Genomic DNA, 22,069 nt, shown 5'->3' on the forward strand with positions numbered 1-22,069 from the left:
TCATCTTGGTAATAGCTGTTAGCATCACATTCTCCCATACCCTTTGCCTTTGGGAGAGGTGAGGCATTGCTGTAGCTGCCTTGCCAATATCCTTGTCCCAGCTCAGTATTGCCAGTGGTCAGGGATGATGGCAGCTGTAGTCCAACAGCCATCTAGAGATCACTATGTTGGCTGCCTCTGTATTAGTCTATCACAGGCATCCCCAAACTTCGGCCCTCCAGATGTTTTAGACTACATTTCCCATCATCCTCGACCACTGGTCCTCTTAGCTAGGGATCATGGGAGTTGTAGGCCAGAACATCTGGAGGGCCGCAGTTTGGGGATGCCTGGTCTATCACTTACTGTGGGCCAAGTCACTTAGGTTCCATTTTGAACCTCATAGCCAAGCCCAGGGGGAAAAAATCTGTCTATGAAAGGTACAAGAAAGTTTCTCTCACTCTATCAGATGGCTTTATCTTATCGCCTTGGGTTCATTCATATGGGTAAGAACCCATGAGAGTTGTTTTTCCTGGGGTTTCAACTTCCTTCCCAGGTACTCATATCTCTAAGCCAGAATGTGCCAATCCCTTCTGTATGGGCATGAAGAGAAGAGACAGATTCTTTGTTTTTGTTTTAAGGGGATGGATTTTAAATCTCTTCAAGCCAATTGCCAAATGCATGCAATTGTAATGCAAAGCTGTAGCATCACATTATCTCCATGGCAACTGCCTCTTTATCCCTATGATCTATGCCATATTTACAGAGCTTCTGTAAGTGAGCAGGGAATAAGAAAATATTCATTCGTTATGTGGCATATCACTCTCGGAATGGTTGGAGCCAACAGACTTTTGATACAGATGATCAGTACTTCGTAGCATATTAATTTAAGCACTGTAAACTTTTGTTTTCCCAAGGCTCGCCACCCTGGCATCTCTTCACAATAGCAGCAATTAACCTGGGAATGTATGTCTATATTTAAAAACATGTTTATAATTACCCTCATCCTTTTTGTATTTCAGGGCAGCATAAAACCAATAAACAGAAGAACAATACAATAACAGATCAATAAATATAATCTGTAAAATTAACTTCCAACTGGTTCAAATACTTGAGTAAACAAAAGTACTTTTGCTTGGAACTGAAAATATTGCAATGTTGGCATCAGGTGAGCCTCTGCTGAAAAAGTCCTCTCCTGGAATACCATACCTCTGGATATATGAATTGAGAAAGGTTTTTAAATGAAGAAAAAAAAGAAAAAAAACTACACTCCACAGCAAGTTTACAGTGCATTTCCTTCACACTACTGATCAGGGATGAAAGGAAAGGCTTCTAAATCAGGTAGTGTCATTTCCCAGACTTGAGTTGTTTCCCCACTCCCCTGGAAATTAAGCACTGGTAATTGGCAAGCACATAACACCTGCTTGAAGACCTGCTTGATCTTAGAAGTCCAAGGACACATAGTCAGGACAACCAATTTCTGAGAGGGGAAGTATATTCAGGGTCTGAGTAGCAGTGTAAGTTTAGTGGGCGTCCACCCAGCCCAGCCCATTAAGCTACAAATGCTGATGGCTATTTGTTAGGGGGTTAGTGGCCCTATACATTTTTATCTGGATCACCTCTAGACTAACCATATTTTGCAGGAGAGATTCAAGTACAGAATGTAAATTTAAGTTTGCACAATCACAGTGGATTAAATACTCCATCCACATCCCCCTAGCTTAACAAATCATTTCTTAATAGCAAATCCAGACTTTTTCCAGTTAAGAAAATGACAGAGAAATGCACCAAAAGGTGTGGGATAAACAAATTATTAATGAGAAGGTTTATAAACACTGCACAAGCAAATTTGGATGAATGATCATTGCCATGTCAATATAATGTTGCATGCCACCCCAATCTGTGAGTGTTGCAAGATTGCAGGGGTTCCAGGCTCGATTTTCATGGTTTGGTTTCCTAGGAATGAGGGACAGTGAATACTGAAATGCCTTTATGATATATGGTTTATTTACACATATATACAACCTGAGCCTACAATGGAGACATTCCCAGTATTACACTCCAAGAGGGTCCCTTGCTTCTCCCACAGCCACAACTTTAGACTCAGCAGAAATGAGGCATGGCTGTGGCCACTGGTGGAGGAAGAGGAGTGCGGGGGGGGGCACCGCCCCTGGCAGCGCGATCCTGGTGGGGTGCCATTCCGGCTGCCCCTGCCCACGCTGGGTGCCATGCCCCTGCGGATGCGCACCACACGCCTGCGGACGGCGCATCACGCCCCCAGGATATGCACCGTGGCGCACTAGCCCTACCCCTGCCTGCTTTCTGCCCCCTAGTGCCGGAGCATGAAGCTCCGCCACTGCCTGTGGCTCTCAGCCGCCCATCTTGCAGCATAGCTGCCAAGTTTTCCCTTTTCTCGCGAGGAAGCCTATTCAGCATAATGGAAAATCCCTTTAAAAAAGGGATAACTTGGCAGCTATGTCTTGCAGCCTGCATCCAGCTTCTACCTCACACAACTCACCCTTGGCTTTTTTCTTTCTAGCTGGCAGTTGAGAGAGGGGGCCTCACCCACTTGTTGTCTGGCCCAGAACTACTTCTTTTGTTACCCATACTTAGGGGCCATCACCAAGAAACTTGTCTGGCTACTCCAGCAATTGGATCCTTCTTGGATCCAGGAATTAGGAGGGACTCAGGCATATACCGGTAGCCTACCCTCGCATCTGATGATGATGATGATATAATAAGAATAATATACAACCTGCCTGTGTACAAATCAGAATGAATGCTCAATAAAGACTGACCATGTAAGCTTTCTGCAAGAAAATCAGGACAAACGGGCTAGTTGGAGGAGACCCTGGTGCTCAGAGGCAGAATAAAAATGGGAAAAAGCTTTCACAGCCAATCTGGATGCTCTTTCCCAACCCAACCAACAGAGGCCCTCCTACAATGAAGTGACGTACAGCAGTTCCATAATAATTGGTTATATTTTTGAAGTTTTCTTGCTAATGTTTCGTTGGTGTTCTCAATACATTGTCGAGGTGGCGGCAGTGTTTCCTTTTACAAGAGAGAGGTGCCAGGAGGACTCAGGCCTGCGTGGGAGCTTTGCCATCTGCCCTGGAAGGAAGCATACGCTTCTTAACTCTAAAGCAAAGATCATGCATTTCCAAGTGCTTGGGAATCTTCTCTACCGGTAACTACAGTCAATGTGCATCTCCACCATTCACAGGTTATGCTTTTCCCACTTTCAATGTTACCCTGCCACACCATCCACTTTCCTAAACTGGAGGCTGCCCCCAAATGTGAACAGCTCTGTGCAACAACGGTCAATTAAGGATGTAAATATGTGCTTTAGAGGCGAAACTCCTGTTCACATATGACAGAGGGATACAGGGACATGCAGGAGGGCTTGAGTCCAGCTGCATAGCCTGGCCTAAAAGAATTGGGGAAGTGAAAACCAAGGAACTTAAAAGCACTTCTGCCCATAAAACAGTAAGTAAGCCCCATAGAGTTTGGCAGACCTTAATCCCAGGAATGTATGCATAGTGTGCAGAAGGGAACCTTTTTTCAGCTCAAGAGCTGCATTCTTTTGCCTTTGATGGTGGGTCAAAAGCAAAAGTGGGCAGGGCAACACACATATGACTCTGACCTTTTTACCGTTGTTTACATTCCAACCAGGCAAAAACCAGATGTTTCTACACCTCCATCCAAGCAAGCAAGATACATTATCACAATATCACAGTTCAAGGGCACATTCAAACTAGCAAAAGCACTTGAGGACCTGGAGCAGGGCTAGTTAAAAGAGGCTTGAGGAGAGGGGCATGGTCTGTGTAGAACAATCTCAAGGGCTGTGTTTGGCCTCTGGTCCCCTCACACTGCGTGTTTTAAGATCGGCGCCTGAAATTCCTGGATATAAGGATCCAAAAGGGCAAGTTAATTGCATGTCTTTCCCACACAGATTTAATTATATTGATTTGGAAAGGTGTGGTGCAGAGTTTAATAGGTTTTAAATTGTTGCTTTGGCAATCTCATGCCATTTCACAGCTATCTATCATGTCTGATTAGTATATAGAGAGAAAATAACTTCCACAGCTAAACTATCACATCAAACAAGACTTTCTCCTACAGAAGAATCTGTTCGAGAATTTACTAGACTCTGTGTCAATAGCTCATCCATTCTGCTTTGATCCTCCTCTTCAGCAGTGATTCATGTTGTGTAAGTTCATTCTTCACTGTATGAATCTGAATTAATTTGAATTAACTGTAATTAAATTTACTACCACCTGCCACTTGTAAGATAAAGATGTGGGAAAAGACTGATCAATTGAAGTCAATGGCAAGCATCCATCGGCTTCCATAAAGGCAATATTTTACTAGATTGCTTCGTAAAGGAGGATTCCATTAGATGCTCTATTGGCACAACAAATAATACTTTATTATTTATAGAGAATTCCTGCATTGCAGGGGGTTGGACTAGATGACCCTCTAGGTCCCTCCCAACACTAAAATTCTATGACAACTGGAATTTTGGGTTTGAGTGTGATCTGCACAAAGCTGTGAACAAGAATTTTCTAAACACTTCACCTACATGTTAAAAAGATTATGGGGGAGAATATATCAGAATCCCATTAGTTTAGGAGTAATATAGCCATTTTAATTGTCTAGAGACTTTTCACGGTAACAATACACATAATATACTACCTTTTATGTACACACGTGCATGGATTGTACACTTGTTGAATGTAATATGTGAACACCCCTCAAATATTGTGCCATAAAGTAAAACCAATGGTGTGGTGAGCAATAGCCATTGGTGATTATGCAACAAGTTGGATTCCTGTAGGAAGCATTTTTGCTATAGCAAATTCTGCAAGAATGTTACAGCAGGTAAAACAGGTATTTCAAGCACGTAGGGAAGGGACTAGTATTGATAGGTAATAATGCTTCTCAACAACTGCAATTATATAAAGAAAAGTTCTCTTTTGGCCTGATCAGTATATATATATTTTACAAACACCACCTGATATTCATAGAGCAGCCAGTACTTTTGCGGATTCTCATATCTAGGGCCTTAGACACATCATTTACATCAACATTGTTCAGACAAACAGATTTTACAGTCTGATGTTTCCAATGGAATCTTGCTTGACTTTTGAAGAACAAAACTATTGTGTTAAAAAAAGCTGGAAAACCAACAGGATAAGAGTCGTCTTCTACCCAAGAACTTTCCAACAGCAAGAGCTGTTTGACAGCGCAACGGACTCCCTCGGATGGTGGTGGACTCTCCTTTGTTGGAGGTTTGTAACCAGAGCTTGGATGGTCATCTGTCATGGATGCTTTAGTTGAGATGCCTGCATTGCAGGGGGCTGGACCAGAGGACCCTCGGAGTCTCTTTCAACTCTGCAATTCTATGAATGCAAAGAACAGAACTGAGTCCCTGACTGCCCTTCGTGAGGACGATGCGTGTCTGCTCCTAGACACCACCACCAATCCCTGGCCGCCCTGCCCACAATATGAGAAGAGGACGTCACTAGGCAGGAGTAGTACATAGGGGGTGCGCCAAACTTGCTAAGAAGTTGTCTTCTTAGCAATCCCCCATGGAGAATAAGAAGAAGAGTTTGGATTTGATATCCCGAAGGAGTCTCAGCCAGCGCTCAGCAAAAATAAAAAACAAACAAACCCTGCGTTTCTATGGTGACCCTATGGATTTAAATTTTTAGCTATTCCTCTCCTCCCCAAATCACCCTTCTTGTCAAATAAACTTCCCCCGCCCCGAGGAACGTGCAATCGGCGAAGATTAAAAGAACCCCAAAACACCGGCGCCTGGCGCTTCTGCGCCTGCTCCCAGCGGCGCGCGCAGGTTTCTCAAGGCGGCCCCACCCTCACTCGCTATTCTAGCCACCCGTAGAGAGGCCCCCTGACGCATGCGCAGCTCCTCTTCGGGCAGGCGCGAGGCTCTTTGCCTATTCCGAGGAGCAGGGGGAGGGTGGGAACCGTGGCTGGGTGACGTCAAGGCGCGGCAGCCATTACACGGAGGGGAGAGAATCAGCGAGCTTCCGAGTAGCCTCCGCCGCCTCCGCCACATTGCTGCTGCTATTGCTCCTCTCGCCGCGTCTGAGGGACGGATCCGGCCCTTCCTGCCTCTCTCTCTCCTTCCCTGCCCCTCCGCCTTTCGTTTCTTTCCCAGCGAGAGGCAGTGCAGTCTCCGTGCGGAGGGGGAGGAGGACGGCGGCGGGGGCTGGGCTGGGGCGGCGGGTGCCGGCGAGAGGCAGAAGAAGGGAGGAAGGGAGGAAGAGGAAGCGGGGCAAAGAGCGGCGGCGGCGGCGGCTGGGCGAGCAGCGAGGATGGAGGAGAAAGTCTTCACCAAGGAGCTCGACCAGTGGGTGGAGCAGCTGAACGAGTGCAAGCAGCTCTCCGAGGGCCAGGTGAAGAGCCTCTGCGAGAAGGTGAGTAGCCAGGGGCGCCTCCGAGGGGGACGGGGGGAGGGCGAAGGGGACCCTGCCGGGGGCGGCGGCAGAAGGGACGAGCGGAGGCGGGAAACCGAGGCCGCTGCCTGGAAAGGGAGGGAGGCCCTTGGGGTGCCGGGGGACCTTCACCCGGGAAGGGTGCTCAGGTGGCGGGAGGGAGGAGAGCGGGGGAGGCGGGTCCTACCGCGGAGGGAGAGTGGAGAGGCGAGGGAGGAAGGTCTGCTTAGGCGACCTCTGGGGGGGAGAAGCGAGGGAGGGGCAGGAGCCCCCCCCATCCCAGCGCAGGGGTTCCGCAATTGGCGCAAGAGGCACCGTCGCGGTGGAGGGGCCGAAGACGGATGGGGATGAGGATTGTGGGGAGGGGGGAGCCCCACGGTGGAAGAGTAGCCTAGAGCTGCTGCTAGTCGTGGGGACTCCGCTGAAGGGGGCAGGGAGGGCGGGTAGCGAGCGGGGTGTGTCCCTCGGGCAGGTGCAGTCTTTGGAGGGAAAGGCCGCCGCCAGCGCTACCTCCCCTCTCCAGCCTCCCACCCCCCTCCCGACCTGGAAGAGGGGGTATTTTACCCCATGGAGGAGCCGGTCTTGGCCGAGAGCATCGGTCCCCCCCCCCCGGCAGCCCTGCGCCCCCTGTCGCATCGACCGCTTCTCTATCTAGTTCCTCCTCCTCCTCCTTTTTTCCGCTGACTCTTAAAATGGCGCCTTTCGCTGAAAATACAGTGCATTACAGTACTGTGCTGATTAAAAAACCCCTTGTGCTTAGCGGGCAAAGCTTTCTCTTTCTGTGGGGGGCGGCAGTAAGATCCTGGCGAAAAGAAAATCTTGACAAGACGTCAATGTAGTTTGCACAGGCATACTTTTTTTGTTTGGTTCTCTCTTACCACCAAGCCTTGTTCTGTTGCTTTGCGTTAGGGAAGGGGAGATATGGTCACTTGAACACTATCTGGGTAGTTAAGCATGAATGGGTAGCAGTTGGGAATAGTTAATAAAGAGAGAGGGGGAGAATAAGGGGGATAAAAGTGGCAAAGTATCCAATCTACGTGTAGGGTTGTTTTGTATTGTTGCATGCAGTTTTTGAATAATTATTGTCAAATTATTTCATCTAAGTACTTTTTTTTTTAAAAAAACCCACAATGCTATATTTATCTTAACTCTATTAATATAAAGAATTTTTTGTGGGGAAGGGATTGACAAACTTGTTTCAATGCAAGTATGCCAAATACTAAATGACATCACATTAATCTTGCATGTTAAGTTATGAAGGTTTGAATTTCCTGAATATTTCAGGTAAATTTTATTATTGGAAGTTTACATAGTCAGGGTAGTTATTAGTACATAGGACTGACAAGTTTTCATTAGAATTCTTAGAATTTATTTCTGCTTACTGTATTTTCTTGCGTGGCAGGTAGCCTGAGCACACTTAGTTGCAGGTTTCATTGGAATCTGTGTAAGGCACTTTTAAATGCCTCTGCTTGGGGTTGAGGTATAAAATTGCTTGTAAAAGTATTGCTAATTAGCAACATGTTGAGCATGTGCGGTGTTGGCCGAGTTAACTATTGGGGTGTTCTTGATTCTGTACAACTTAGCTGCTGTGGTAGCATATTACAGTTCCATATGAAGTCGGAATCAAGTTTAAAGTATTCCAGTGCTATCTATACAGAAAACAGAATTGTGGGAATTCACTGCTGTTCAGACTGTAATGATATGGGAAGCGGAATGTATCATACAGTTTGGCCTCATACTAATGTACAAAGACAAAAGTCCTGTGCTACTCTTCCTCTCCCCAGCTTCTGCCTGTTGAATTCAACCTTGTGCTGTCAGTTGCTGTTTACAGTGTGTGTCCATTTGTCCTGTGCCAAGTGCCCAGAAGAATCAGATGTCCATAGCTTCTGGTGTGCGTATTGTGAAATGCTAGTTTGTGGAGTCACTTATTTCTTTGTGATCTTAACTGGTTTGGTTTCTAAAATGGCAAGCAAACTCTTCCTCTACATTCCTGGAGCTACCCAGTTTCCTACTGTATGTATAGAACCTGGGGCAGTCTGAGGAGAGCAAGCTGTACTAGAAGTGGTAACTTGTGCTCGCAACATGCATTTAATTTGTAGATTGTATATCCCTTCACTTTTTGCAGCATTTTTCTGCTGCTGAGGTGGATGTGACTAGAGTTTGAGATAAAGACGTTCTTTCAACTATACAGTAGTGTATAAGCATGTCTTTACTATGCTGAAATACAAGAAAATTGATATGCATGGAAGTCTCATAGATCCTTCAAAGGACTGGTGCCAATGTGAAAAATATAAGTAATTGTTGAAAGAGTTGTCTTGGCATTTTTAGCTTTTCTTTTTATTATCCCTTGTTATCTGGAGTGTTTAAAGTTAGTATCAAGGGAAGTTTGTTAAATGTGGCACTAGAAACATACTTGAGTTTTTTGTTAACCATATTTCATGGTTGACAAGGCTTCTGGGGCAAAACTAGCTGTCAGCTTGTGAAAAGTACAGAAATAAAATCTTTTCCCTCTGGTTTACCCTAGTCCCCCCTTAAAAATAAGTCACTTTAATTTATCCCAAACAAATAAAGAATATGCATTCGTGAACCCATGTGAGAGCACTAATAAAATTTGAGTGTGTCCTCCAGCCACCAATTTCCTCCCTCCAAGCAGAGCATTGCATTCTGTCTTACGCATCTTTTCCTTTTCCAATTAGCATTTAATATTATGTGATGGCAGGTAGAGCATGCCCAGTGCTCATGGGGCTTTTTTTTTAGGTTGCCCCCTTAATTTTGGGGGGTATTTCTGAAAACCTCTGTGCCTGACTTTTCTGATACCTCCCTCTTGTGGTCCCATTTCTGTTATCCTGTTTGTGTAAGCCACCTGAGTTTGTTAATAGCGGGGAATGATTTCTCTGTTTAAGTGAAATGTGTATGGCCACACAGCTTCTAAGGAACATATTTTGGCACTTATAAATTGTCAAAAATTCAGTTGGTCTGGAAGGTAGGTGTCTCAATAAACAGGTTTGTTTGGTGGAAAACAAACATTTAGAGAGAAGTGCTTTATTATGATCATTTAGAAATACATTTCTTATTGATAGGTAAGAGTGTGCTTGAAACATTTTTTATTCTGCAGAGAGAAGAAAAGGGATCACTTTCAGTATAATCAGCATATATTGCAGTCAAGGCAAAGAATAACAGATGGGTGTAGGAGGAATCACCTTTAGTGTAAAGAACAGTCAGAAATCTAAGGCAAAGTGCTTAAGAGGTGAGTTTAGATAAGTAACTGGGGTGTTTTGAGGTTAGATTAAATTTTCCTTGTAATCTGGTTTTGCCTGTTGGACTCTTACAGAAATGACAGCAGGAAATATCACCCAGTGACACAGATACTGGAAATGTACAAAAATACTTCTTCTACATGCTGCTCCTTCCTTTTTGATGGGTTGATAGCAAAAGAAACCAACCCACCTTCCCCAAGCTTCTTGCTTTTCACCTATTTCCAAAGCTGTAGTTGGTCCTAATAGCCTTTTTAGTTCAAGTACTTCAGTAATACAAAAGCAATCAAGAACTGAACCTGAAACTCAGAATTAAATTGAATGCTAATAGGAACCTGCTGGAAAGGAGTTTATATTACAGTATTCTCATAAGAATTAATGAAGCTTTTTGATCATTGTTTTAAGCTAACAAGTTCCACTTCATTTGGTCTGCACAGACTATAAACATAAAATACAGCATAGGGTATCAATGCAACAGTGGCAGAGCAAAAAACAAAAAACAGCATGCATGCACACAAACTATTTTTTAAGAGAATATAACAAAATTTATTAACAATTGGAAATAGTTAAAAATGCGGACCTTTTGAATGCCTCTAATAATTTTGGGCTGGTTTTGATGGTTACAGCAGAGAACTTGGCTATGTTTTCTGTGATGTTGGGTTGGAGGCTGCCATTAAAATTGAAAGATTGACTTTATCTGAAAGAGAAAGTATTGGGGAGGTAAAGTTGGATCTTATTAGCCTGCATATTTTTTTAGGAACACAATCTGATTTGCTTTTGCAGGCACAAGCTCTCATCCAGCCTGGCAGAAGATAGGGTAGTGAATAGCCAGTGGTAAAAACTTCTTTATCTAACCAGTTTTAAGCAACAATCAAAACCTTTTCCTTGTGACCTCATTGTGAGAAGTGCAATAGGCTGCATCCTAAGAACTGTACTTATACGCTGAAATCCATGTTGACTCAGTTATATTACCCCAAGTCCATCCTACCGTAGTTAACAACCCAGTGGCTAAAATAGTTTTTGTTAGCGTTCGAAGGTAGCCCCATGCATAGCACTTTAACAATCTGAGCCCTTCCACCCAAGCATGGATAACTGTCTAGGGCAGTGGTTTTCAACCAGTGTGCTGTGGCATCCTGGGGTGCCTTGAATGATGGTCAGGGCCTCTGTCCCTCTTTCCTTCCCTTCCTCCTCTGATGCCCTCTTGCATCTCTGCTTCTCAAAGGCTTGTGGTGGCTACTTGTTGCAGCAGCCCTGGCTACAAGCTCCCTAGGTGAATGGTGCCCCTGGGGCTGGCCAAGGGGTGCTTCCAAGGTCCCTGTGGGGCAGTGTGAGGAGGCACATCTCTTTGAGGCAGGGTGGGCAGTACACAAGACCAGGAGTGGCAGCAGCGGCTGGCCAGAGGACTCCCAAGAAGAGGGGAGGGGAGGGGAGGCTGAGAGAACACTCTACAAGGGAGGGTGTTTGGAAAGGGGTGAGGGGCTGCCGGCTCTGGGCTACTGAGCTCCTCGGGTACGAGGAAAGAATGTAGTTGGTCAAGGGAGCTGTGGACCCAAAAAAGTTGAAAACCTCTGGTCTAGGCCAATCTAGGATTGGTCACAGCAGGCACATCAGCCTTGGCTTGCTGAAAAATGCTGTGTATCACAGAAGCTACTTGGGCCTCCAATGACAAAGCTGGACCTAAGAGTACTCCAGACAGAAAGCCTGATCCATAATGAGAGTGTAATGATGTCTAGAACTGATTAGACTCTGCTGAGCAGACAAGCTATGTACCCACAGCACCTCTATTTTGTTAGGATTAAGTTTCTATTAATGTGCACTCATCTAGCTATCACCATCTTACTGGTTCAACACTTCACCTAACAATGATAAAAATGAGAAGTAGAGTTGGATGTCATTGACATACTGGTGAACCCTTGGATGATTTCTCTCAGCATTTCATGTAAATGTTGAAAAGCATTGGAGATGTGATGGAATCTTGTATAAATTATATGATGGTAAGCAGCTGTCAAAGAGTAGATCAATTACAGCTTAAAAAGTATGGTCTGAAGATTCATGAGGCCACCATATTGCTGAAGCTAAGCAGGCCTGAGTCTTCTAGGGTGTACCCAGTACTAGAAACTGAGATATAAAAGCTAAGAGCTGAATGGCACCTTAAACCTAGGTTATGGACGCAGCAACAGAATGTCTAGGCATGCTTTTTTATAACAAGAATACAAAGCTGATGGATGTGGTTTAGAAAATGTATGTAGGGCCTCTCTTCCCTCTTCCCTCTCCTTTGGTTTTTAGACAAGTTAACATTAGAGATGAGACTACAGGAAGTGGCCGAAACAACATTTCTGATCTGATTGTGGAGCTCCAAGGCTTTTAATAAACATTACAAAAGGATAATTCATCAATCTTGGGAGTTCCATAGTTGTATGATAGCATAGAGATAGCTTTTGCTGGGCAACCAGTGTGAAATACTGATTTCTATACTCAACCAGGACAGATCCCCAAGTAATGTTTCATGTTGGGAAACACCAAAATGCAAGCTAAAGTTCCTAAAAGCACTCTGAATTATCAAGCATTGTCCCTCTGAGAACGAATGTGCTAAACTTCTGTTTAGCAGGAAAGTATGTCTGACTTTGAAGGAGTGTCTGCCTTCAAGAAGTTAAGTTCTTTTTCACTCTTCTTTTCAAGGTGACCAATATTAATATTTCCACTAATGCTAAAAGACACACACACTTGGTAGGCGATATGATTGGAGAACAGGGCCATACAGATTGTTGTTCAACCCCCAGCACAATCTCAGAAAATATTAATGTATTGACAGGGTTTTCCTCATTGTTCACCTTTCTTGAACCCATAAACCGTAAATGGTTCATGAGAGGTGTGTATGAGAAAATGGACAGAAGGGTGTAAGTGAAGTGTCCTCAGGGAGTAGAGAGACAGATTTGGTGGCTGCAGGACTGGTTTGCATCACAGGTGCAGTATTTAATTCAGTGAATATAGAGATCCTGATCAATAAGCACTTCAGAATATCCACCCAAGTTAAGGTCATGCAGGAGTCTACAGTTGAGTCACTAAGTGAATTGGCTCAAGGCCTTTGGACTGTAGCTAGGCTTTTCTTTTAAATGGAAGAAAATTATTCATGATTTCAGATCTTGTAATGGCCATGGCAGCTTTGGAAAAGAGTGTGTCCTGGGCTATTGCATGTAAAGGATTATTTAGAAATAGATTGATGCAGGTGGCTCAGTACCATATCTTCTGGGTCATTCCATATCAAGTGATCCAACTTTTTTACCTCATGTCATCCAATTTTCTTAATATTTTGTAAACTTGTTGAATGATCAAAACTAAGTTTAAATCTAAAATTTTAATTATTTATCTCATCCCGTTTGTGAGTTATAAGGGTTTGAAATTTCAAAAAAATTGACAATTTTGGCCTTGCCAGACTACACATAAACCTTAAACGCTCAGTCCAGAATTGAGATCCATCAAAACAGAAAACACCAATCTTTTCAGAACTTCATGGGTTTTAATACAATATATCACGATGGACTTACTTTACAATTTAAATTACAAAATTGAAAATTTTAAAAAATGAAAAAATGATTTGAAATTTCAAAAAAAAATATGTATTGGTTAATATTTCTAAGAGCTACCTGCAAAATTTCATCTTCGGATCTCAGTGGGATCACATAAAGCAATATACTGTACATTCACCTCTGCCTCTCTTAGCTGTTGGAAAAGATTTGAGACCTTCATGCAGCATTTAAAATTAATCTATTGTATATTAAATGTAAATCCCCTTGTAGCATGTTAAATTGGATCTCAGTTGATTCAGGGCAGAACAAGATTTTCTGGAAAAAATTCAATTCAGAATATTCTAGAAAACTCATCACTGAGTGGATTCGTCTAATGAGGTAGAGCCATTTTTACTGCATGAAACCTGGAATTTGAAAAATCAGGACTGGAGGAATTCCAGTCCATTACGGCAAATGAATCCTTTGCTTGAACACTTCTTCCTTTGTCCCAGCATTGTTCTTTTGGCCCAGGTGTAGCAGAAGATTGTAAAAATAATTGCGGTTTCATCTTTTTGTGACCCCGTCACCAGTAGTGGCACAGAAGTCGTAGACTATTCCCTTCAAAAAAATTGAGCCTGATTTGTGCCATGATGGTTATGGTGGTATAGGGAGATTTGGTGGTGGCACTTGTACAACTGGAAGAAAATAAATAGCGATTCTCTGGTGGATGAGCCTCAGTGTGGCTTGGAGCTTAGTGTGTCATCTAGTACCTTTGAGTACTGCTGCTCATGCTGCCTTTTGATCCAAAGCAATACAATGTTTAGAGAGAGAAGCCAAGCAAAACGAGCTCTGAATGTCTATTTCATTGATGGAGTTTCTTTTAACAAGGTGCTAGAAAGCATTTCTGTCAGCCTGAACAACTCTTACATTACAATTTTCTGGATAGCTTCTGGGCAGATAAATCATTGGACATTTACTGCATGCCCATTTTCACATGGTAAAAATGCTACAAGAAGGCAATACTTTCAGTGCCACTTCTTTTTTCGAAGTGGGAATATAGCACTAGGAACATAGGGAGCTTCCTTTTATACTGAATCAGACTGTTGGTTCATCTAGCACAGCATTGTCTTGAGTAATTATACACATGGGATTGAGCTCATCAGAAAAAGAAATTAGAAAACTGGATAATCTTAAGAAAACTAGGTAATATGAATTAAGTAATTAGATAGAACACTGGTGTTTATCTGCTGGTGCATGAAAGAACAAGTAGTTTGTCAACAAGTATTTTCAGTACAGTATAGGATTGTGGTAAGGTGTTTAACCACATTGTACTATTGGGCAGTCTGTTAGGGTCCTGGTTTCTATCAAAGTATGACTAATTATGAGGATCATTGAGGATGTTGTAACCTTATGTAACCTTTTGTGGTCGAATTGAGGCTTTTCTGTTACTTGAGGCCCAGAAAGTTAGGGTTCCCGGGTTCCCAGAAGATTGCTGCTTCGCCCTAACCCAGCAATCTATTCTGGGTACAGTGCATGCTTGGAGCTCCCCCATCTGGAATTGTTTCCTCATTTATTTCATTGGAGATTGCTGTCCTAAAAACAATTCCCTTATACATGGAACATGAGATCTGGTTGCAAGTTTATTCCTAGGTACACTGGGTGCATATGGTTTTTTAAGAATTGGATGAACCATTGTTACTGGAGTTCCCTTCTTGAACTCTTGTATCTTCTCAAAAGAAAAAAAAATCTATGTCAGCTATGACTTCATGATTTTAAAGTACAGTGGTACCTCGGGTTACAAACACTTCGGGTTACAAGCTCCGCTAACCTGGAAGTAGTACCTCAGGTTGAGAACGGAAATCGCGCGGCATGGCAGCAGTGGGAGGCCCCATTAGCAAAAGTACGCCTCTAGTAAAGAATGGTTTCGGGTTAAGAACGGACTTCCGGAATGAATTAAGTTCATAACCCGAGGTACCACTGTATTGCTTATATTCATTGTGCTGCAGTAGTGTGGTTGAGCAGGGTTTCCATTGTGGTGATCTAAGCACGAGATAGAAACAACTATACAAATGATCCAGCTGCAAGTGGAACTCTTCTTTGCATGCAGAAGAGTTTTCTTTCTGGATTTGGTTAAGAGAAACGCATTGCATTGCATTTTAGCACACTGATGAATATCTAAGACGGGGACTGCTACCCATAAAATTAACACATACTGTTTTAGAATACACATCAAATATCACTGATCTGGTGCTTGCAAACACCACCCACCCACATACACACCACACACACATGTCCTAGGCATGGATCCTTGTGGATCCATCTTTGATATGTACGTAGTATGACAGCAAAACCACTTACAAATCATATAATACTTCACTGTACACAGAGGCGTTGTAGTTTTTTTGGGGGGGTCCTTCTTTAAAATGAAGAATTCACAAGGGTCTGTATTGTGCCATGGAATGTCTGGAAAGCACCAGCTCCATTAAAAAAATGGTTTAGCCAATGGAAACAGGATTTGTGGTTTGGTGGTGAACATTTGATAAAAAAGGCAATTTCAAGAGGATCTGTTGCTAGATCCTACTTGTCTGTGTATTCTGTCCGGCACTCATTTTCTCTTCCCCCCCCTGTCTGCTCCATTTTCTCCTTTCTTGCAATCTCTCTGTTATGTCCCCCCCCCTTCTACTCCACTGCTCCACTTTCTATTAAACTGCCAGTCTGAGCCATGTGTGCCTGACACCTGTGGACCCAGATCTAAGAATTTCATTCCTGAAGTTGGGTGACTTAATTCAGGAGAAATTGCTTCCAGGAATGTGTGCCTCAAAACGTATTACCTGGCACTTATATTTGTAACTAAAGAAAGGTGAGCAGGTGAAATGCTTTAAAATAAATGAACAAGTATTATCTCTTCAAATTCATGTAAAGCTGGTTTTTTTTTCCTGCTGCAGGCTAAAGAAATCTTGACAAAAGAATCAAATGTGCAAGAAGTACGGTGTCCAGTCACAGTTTGTGGAGATGTCCATGGACAATTTCATGATCTCATGGAACTTTTCAGAATTGGAGGAAAATCACCAGACACAAATTACTTATTTATGGGGGATTACGTTGACAGGGGATATTACTCTGTTGAAACTGTAACACTTCTGGTAGCTCTCAAGGTAATATTTTAAAATGAATGTTGGTATTGAAATATATAATGCCTGTATAATCTGAATTACTGTAAGACTTATAGGACTAATGAACATTATAATGACTGAGTCATTGGGGTTGGAGGTTCTACACTAATGCAAAAATGATGTTGGAGGCAACACAATTGTATTGCCCAAAGAGACTACAGTGGTGCCTCGACTTACGAATTTAATCTGTTCCAAAGGCACCTTGGTAAGTCGAAAAATGCCATTGGAAACGCGATTTCCCATAGGAATGCATTGGAAACGGAAAAATTCGTAAGTCGAAGCAACCCTATCTAAAAATTCGTAAGTCGAAGCAACCCTATCTAAAAATTCGTAAGTCGAAAAATCCCTATCTAAAACCGCCGCGGTTTCCTTTTGGATGTCGAGACATTCGTAAGCGCGCGGCCATTAGCCCCATTCGTAAGTCAAAAAATTTGGTTGTTGAGTCGTTCGTAAGTCGAGGTACCACTGTACATATTAAATGGGTTGCTTTAGAGATCTGTTCGAACTTCCACTGTCCTTGGGTCTAGTTACAGGTAGGTAGCCGTGTTGGTCTGAGTCGAAGCAAAATAAAAAAATTTCCTTCCAGCGGCACCTTAAAGACCAACTAAGTTTATATTTTGGTATGAGCTTTCGTGTGCATGCACACTTCTTCAGATACACACTTACGAATTTTGTCCTTGGGTCTGTATTTCCATCAGACGTGGATAGAGAAATTCATTCCAGACGTGCAGAATCTTATCTCCAAGTTTAACTTTGGGATTTATCCTGCAAAAATATACTATACCACAGAAAATATACCACAAAATTAAATACCTTTTATTAAAATGTGATGTCTGTATTAAGATGTTTTTGAGTGGCTGGGGCAACCTATTTGGATGGGCAGGGTACAAATATAAGAATGATATTAATAATGATGATGATGATGATGATGATGATAATAATATATCTCCATAAGTTAAGGCTTACTTTTGCTCATAGAAATGCTGGAGAAGTACATATTTGGTTTAGTCACAGTAGCTATCTTGTTTTGTAGGTCCGTTATCGTGAACGCATCACTATTCTTCGAGGGAACCATGAAAGCAGACAGATCACACAAGTATATGGGTTCTATGATGAATGTTTAAGGAAATATGGAAATGCAAATGTCTGGAAATACTTCACAGACCTTTTTGACTATCTTCCTCTAACTGCCTTGGTGGACGGACAGGTATGTTGAAAATACTGATGTGTTCCTTATATTAGCAGAGAAGGAAGGCAGGGTGGAAGATCTGTTACCTTTTTACCAGATTTTCGTCTTAGAGACGAAACTGTAACTTTGAAAAACACTTGTAGCTATAGTATTTGGATCTAATTCATGTCCCAACAAATGAATTTATCTTTCAGATTTTCTGTCTACATGGAGGTCTTTCCCCATCTATAGATACACTTGATCACATCAGAGCACTTGATCGTCTGCAAGAAGTTCCACATGAGGTAACTATGTAATTTGTGTTAAAATTTCTGTGCTGTGTTAGTGTGCGAAATCATACTAATGCCCAATTCCTCTTTTGCGTTATAAGGAAGTCTGTGGTTAAAGTAAACCTTATTTTTTCCACATGACCTCTAACTCCAAAAGGTTTGCACTGCTTGTCCTGTTCCCTTATCCAAACAATAAAACTACAAACAGCACATAAATCTTAGTTAAAAGATGGAAATTTGTTTGCTAATTACAAATGACACATCTCCAAGTAGCTCATTCTTCAACTTAAGAGTAGGCAAACTAGGGGCCCACATAACTCTTAAAAGCTGGGAGGACCATGTTTTGCACCAAATAACATCTGCATCACCAATTCAGATGTTCAGATGCTGCAGAGTATAATCTTGTTTTTGCCTAGCACTGATTCTTTCTCCCACAGAGCTCAGTGCAGGTAGTTTGGGGAACAAATAAATTGGTACAAAGTGCCATGTTAATGTAGTCATTCAGCTACTGTTCAAACATTTTTTCTTAAAAATTTGGTACTTTATTAGCCCTCTTCAGTTTTTCTTTGGCTATGTAATGATGCTGAAATGTTTCCTAGGGTCCAATGTGTGATTTGCTGTGGTCAGACCCAGATGATCGTGGCGGTTGGGGCATTTCTCCCCGAGGTGCTGGTTATACTTTTGGACAAGATATTTCAGAAACCTTCAACCATGCTAATGGCCTTACACTGGTCTCAAGAGCTCATCAGTTGGTAATGGAGGTAAGCCCCAGACTTTTTATGTTGTTTCCTTTCTTGAGGTGAAAATCTCGCTGCATAACCAGATAGCTTTGGCATACAAATAAAGGCATGTTAAGCCTGTGGTGGCAAAGAAACTTGTATATCTTTTCATTTTGTTAAAAATTGAGCTTGCAAGATAGACTTGAAGGCATAATTATTGATATGAGAATGGCTTGTGTTTCTGATATTCCACTGTAAGTGACTCCTGTCACCTAGACCTGTATTTTACTGTGTCATTCCATGACAAATGACCGCAGTACAATTATTTAAACTCTGACACTAGGATTTTATATACTAAATATTTTTCAGGGGGTGGTGTGGGGTAAGAAGTTCTGCCATCTACTGACTGACATCTTTTATTCATATTCAACCCTAAGGGCTTTCTATTTCTACAAATGGACAGCTAAGGCTTACATTGATCAATTTTATTAGGAAGAAGTCATTGTTGATTGGTATTGCTGATTTATTGTATGTAGAAGCTTCCAGGTTTAATTCCTGTTAACTCTAGTTAAAAAGATATTTGATAGAATGATTGGGAATGCACTGCCTGAGATCCTGGTAATTTAGAGTAATAAATTGTTTATCTTACTCTGGTGCTCTGTCCACTATAGGTTACTACCCTCCCCATAGAGAGATATGTTACAATGATGTGCATCTGTGTGCTTTTTTTTTTCTTCCTCAGGGTTACAATTGGTGTCATGATCGGAATGTAGTAACCATTTTCAGTGCTCCAAATTATTGCTACCGGTGTGGTAACCAAGCTGCAATCATGGAACTTGATGATACTTTAAAATATTCATTGTAAGTGCTTAAAGATTTTTCCTATGAGAACTAACAAAACATGTCATTTATAATTCTAGTTAGAATGCTGTACATAAATTGCCTTATGGGTGGTTGTGGAATACTGTGTGTGGGCTTTTTTGGTTATAATTTGCTTTACTATATAACGGAAACTGCTAATTTGTAGTAATAATTTATAATAATTATTATTATTTATACCCCACCCATCCAGCTGGGTTTCTCCAGCCACTCTGGGTGACTCCCAGCAGATTAAAAACAGAATAAAACATCAAATATTAAAAATTTCCCTTCTGATAGAGTATAAAACTAACCTTATGGGTAGCAAATTGTAATACTGGGCATCTGATGCTGCTTCTATTATTATTATTATTATTGAATTATTACCACTTGCTCTTCACTGTAAAGTCCCAATGATTCGGAAAGTTGCTTTGGGAGTTTAGTAATAGCCTCTCTTGGTTGTCAGTTTTGGGGGAAGTAAAGCTGAATTCCTCTATTTAAAATGGTATTTGAAGAGATGTTTGCTTCTGTTCTTTGCAACAGTATGCATTCTCTAACTTATCCTTAAGATGTAGCAAGACTTTCTTTTGAGCAAAGGATCTATATTCTTATCACTTGTCACCTTCCTTTGCCCATAAGACAGTAGGGTGGCCTGCATACATTTTTAATTGAACTCCTAGCTGAATGGCAGGCTCTTCCTCTATAGTTTCATCTTTCTGCAGTCTCTATCAAGGTTTAGCTCTGGAAATTGCAGTCCTTCTGAAGTTTGTCTATTAAATTTATATCTTGCTGTTCCTCCCAAAGGAGCACAGTTAAATATTCAAGTGCTATTTCAGTTTTACACTGATCCTCCATTCATTTGTATTGATCTAAAGGAAGAGCTTGGTAGAATATAACTGTAAGTTAATACTGATGGATATTACATGCATTCTAGAGATGGCTGATGTCTTCTACATCTAGGAGTGTAAAGAAAAAACAGCCACAATCTTGATCGCAGGGTGAATCGGAACAATGTAGAGAATTTAAAAGCTATGGCTGATATCTAATGTTATCCCTGAGTAGTCAAACAGAATTCTGTGGATGTAAGTCTACTGATTTCAGTGGGTCTGCTGTGTTTTAGTTGGATATCACAAACCACATAAATACTGATTAAAAGTGTTGGGTTTTTTTCAGTTTGCAGTTTGATCCAGCACCACGCAGAGGTGAACCACATGTTACTCGTCGCACCCCAGACTACTTCCTGTAACAAGATTTTACACTTGTACAGCATTGCCATGAACCATGTGTTGACCTAAAGGATATGGGAAGAGCAACAGTAACTCCAAAATGTCAGAAAACATTTAACATTGAAACCTGTTTTCACATGGACCAAAAGATGTGCCATATTGAAATACAAAGCCTCTTGTCTGTCAGCGACTGTGACCACTTTAGAATGAACCAGTTCATTGCATGCTGAAGCAACACTGTTGGTCAAGAAACCAGTTTCTGGCATAGCTCTACTTGTAGTTACTTTTGCTTTCTCTGGGAGACTGCAAATATTAAGATGTAGACATTTAACACCTTGTGAAAACAATTAACTTTCCATTTAGCTATAGCTTTCCAGCATGACTGTAGATAAGGATAGCAAACTATCATTGAAGCTTAATGAACATTTTAAATAAGTACCAAGACCGATTTTCTTATTTGTGTTCTGATTTTTTTCCAGGGAAAACTGTTTAATTTAATTGTATGGTTGTTTTGTCTGCACTTGGTTCCCCCACATTCTTCCCTCACACTTCCCTCTATATAATGTCCCGTGTATTTGTCCATCATAGTGAGTTATTTTGAACAGAACAGGTTTTTTTTCTGTAAGATGTTGCTGCAGAAGAGTGTTGCAGCATTTTTTTCATAATAAACTTGTGAACTAATAATGGAAGATAGTTGACTTTTAAATATATTGCAGGTTCATACCATGTTGTGTTTAATAAAAAGTAGCTTTTATGTCTCTTTGAACCTATGCAGAATCCAGATTATGCTGAATGAAGTCAGTGGCAATGTACTGGGAGTCGATGTTCAGATAATTTTCTCGGAGAGCAAATGCATGTGAAAAGAGGTCCTACATTTTGATAGCAATATGGCTTTGAGTTGTTATTCACCTATTAGCATTTTCCCCACTTTATTTATTAAATTACGTTTATAAAATTGTCATTTTAACAGAGAGACTGTCTAATATTTCATTCTAGCCCTTTCAGTTGGAAGAAACGTCTAGGATTACTAACTTGCATTTAAGCCTTGTTTTGAACAGGCTGTAGATGATGTCCAACAAAGTCATATTTGGAGTGTAACCATTGAAATAAGTAGACTTAAGTTCATTGATTTCAATGAGTCTGCTCTATGACTAGTATTGGATATCGCACTACAGTCTTAAATGACCATAATATATTCTCAGTACTGATCTTGTTGAAATCTACTTTGTAAGCAAAAGAATAGCAGTAGCCTTGACTATGCCTACTGTTCAGCCAGTAAGAGGAAAAAGAGAAATTGAAACTTGTAGAATGAAGGCCAGGGTGTCATTCAGTATAGCCCTCAGTCACTTTTGTGTCTATGTAGCTGCACTTCATGCACTGTAGCAATTCTCCTTTCTTTGAGGGTGGAGGTGAGGAACAAGTTCATAATACTAAGGACTGA

General features: G+C 41.6%; 1 protein-coding gene across 3 annotated transcripts in view; it reads left to right on the forward strand.

Annotated features, from left to right (window-relative positions):
• Nucleotides 1-21,601, forward strand: part of PPP2CA (protein phosphatase 2 catalytic subunit alpha) — a 65,258-nt gene extending 43,657 nt beyond the window's left edge. The window contains exons 1-7 of one of the 3 annotated variants that reach the window (XM_035105441.2): nucleotides 5,952-6,416; nucleotides 16,140-16,349; nucleotides 17,401-17,574; nucleotides 17,751-17,840; nucleotides 18,425-18,586; nucleotides 19,287-19,405; nucleotides 20,576-21,601. In XM_035105441.2, the coding sequence (XP_034961332.1) occupies nucleotides 6,315-6,416; nucleotides 16,140-16,349; nucleotides 17,401-17,574; nucleotides 17,751-17,840; nucleotides 18,425-18,586; nucleotides 19,287-19,405; nucleotides 20,576-20,648 (930 nt within the window). In that variant the 5' untranslated portion in view covers nucleotides 5,952-6,314 and the 3' untranslated portion in view covers nucleotides 20,649-21,601. Of the gene's footprint in view, nucleotides 1-5,951; nucleotides 6,417-6,884; nucleotides 9,682-16,139; nucleotides 16,350-17,400; nucleotides 17,575-17,750; nucleotides 17,841-18,424; nucleotides 18,587-19,286; nucleotides 19,406-20,575 lie in introns of those variants that run through there. The other 2 variants (XM_060271675.1, XM_035105442.2) reach the window with 2 other exon arrangements.
• The last annotated feature ends 468 nt before the right edge of the window (nucleotides 21,602-22,069 follow it).

Source organism: Zootoca vivipara, chromosome 2, assembly GCF_963506605.1.
Source record: "Zootoca vivipara chromosome 2, rZooViv1.1, whole genome shotgun sequence".
In the NCBI taxonomy this organism is placed as follows: domain Eukaryota; kingdom Metazoa; phylum Chordata; class Lepidosauria; order Squamata; family Lacertidae; genus Zootoca; species Zootoca vivipara.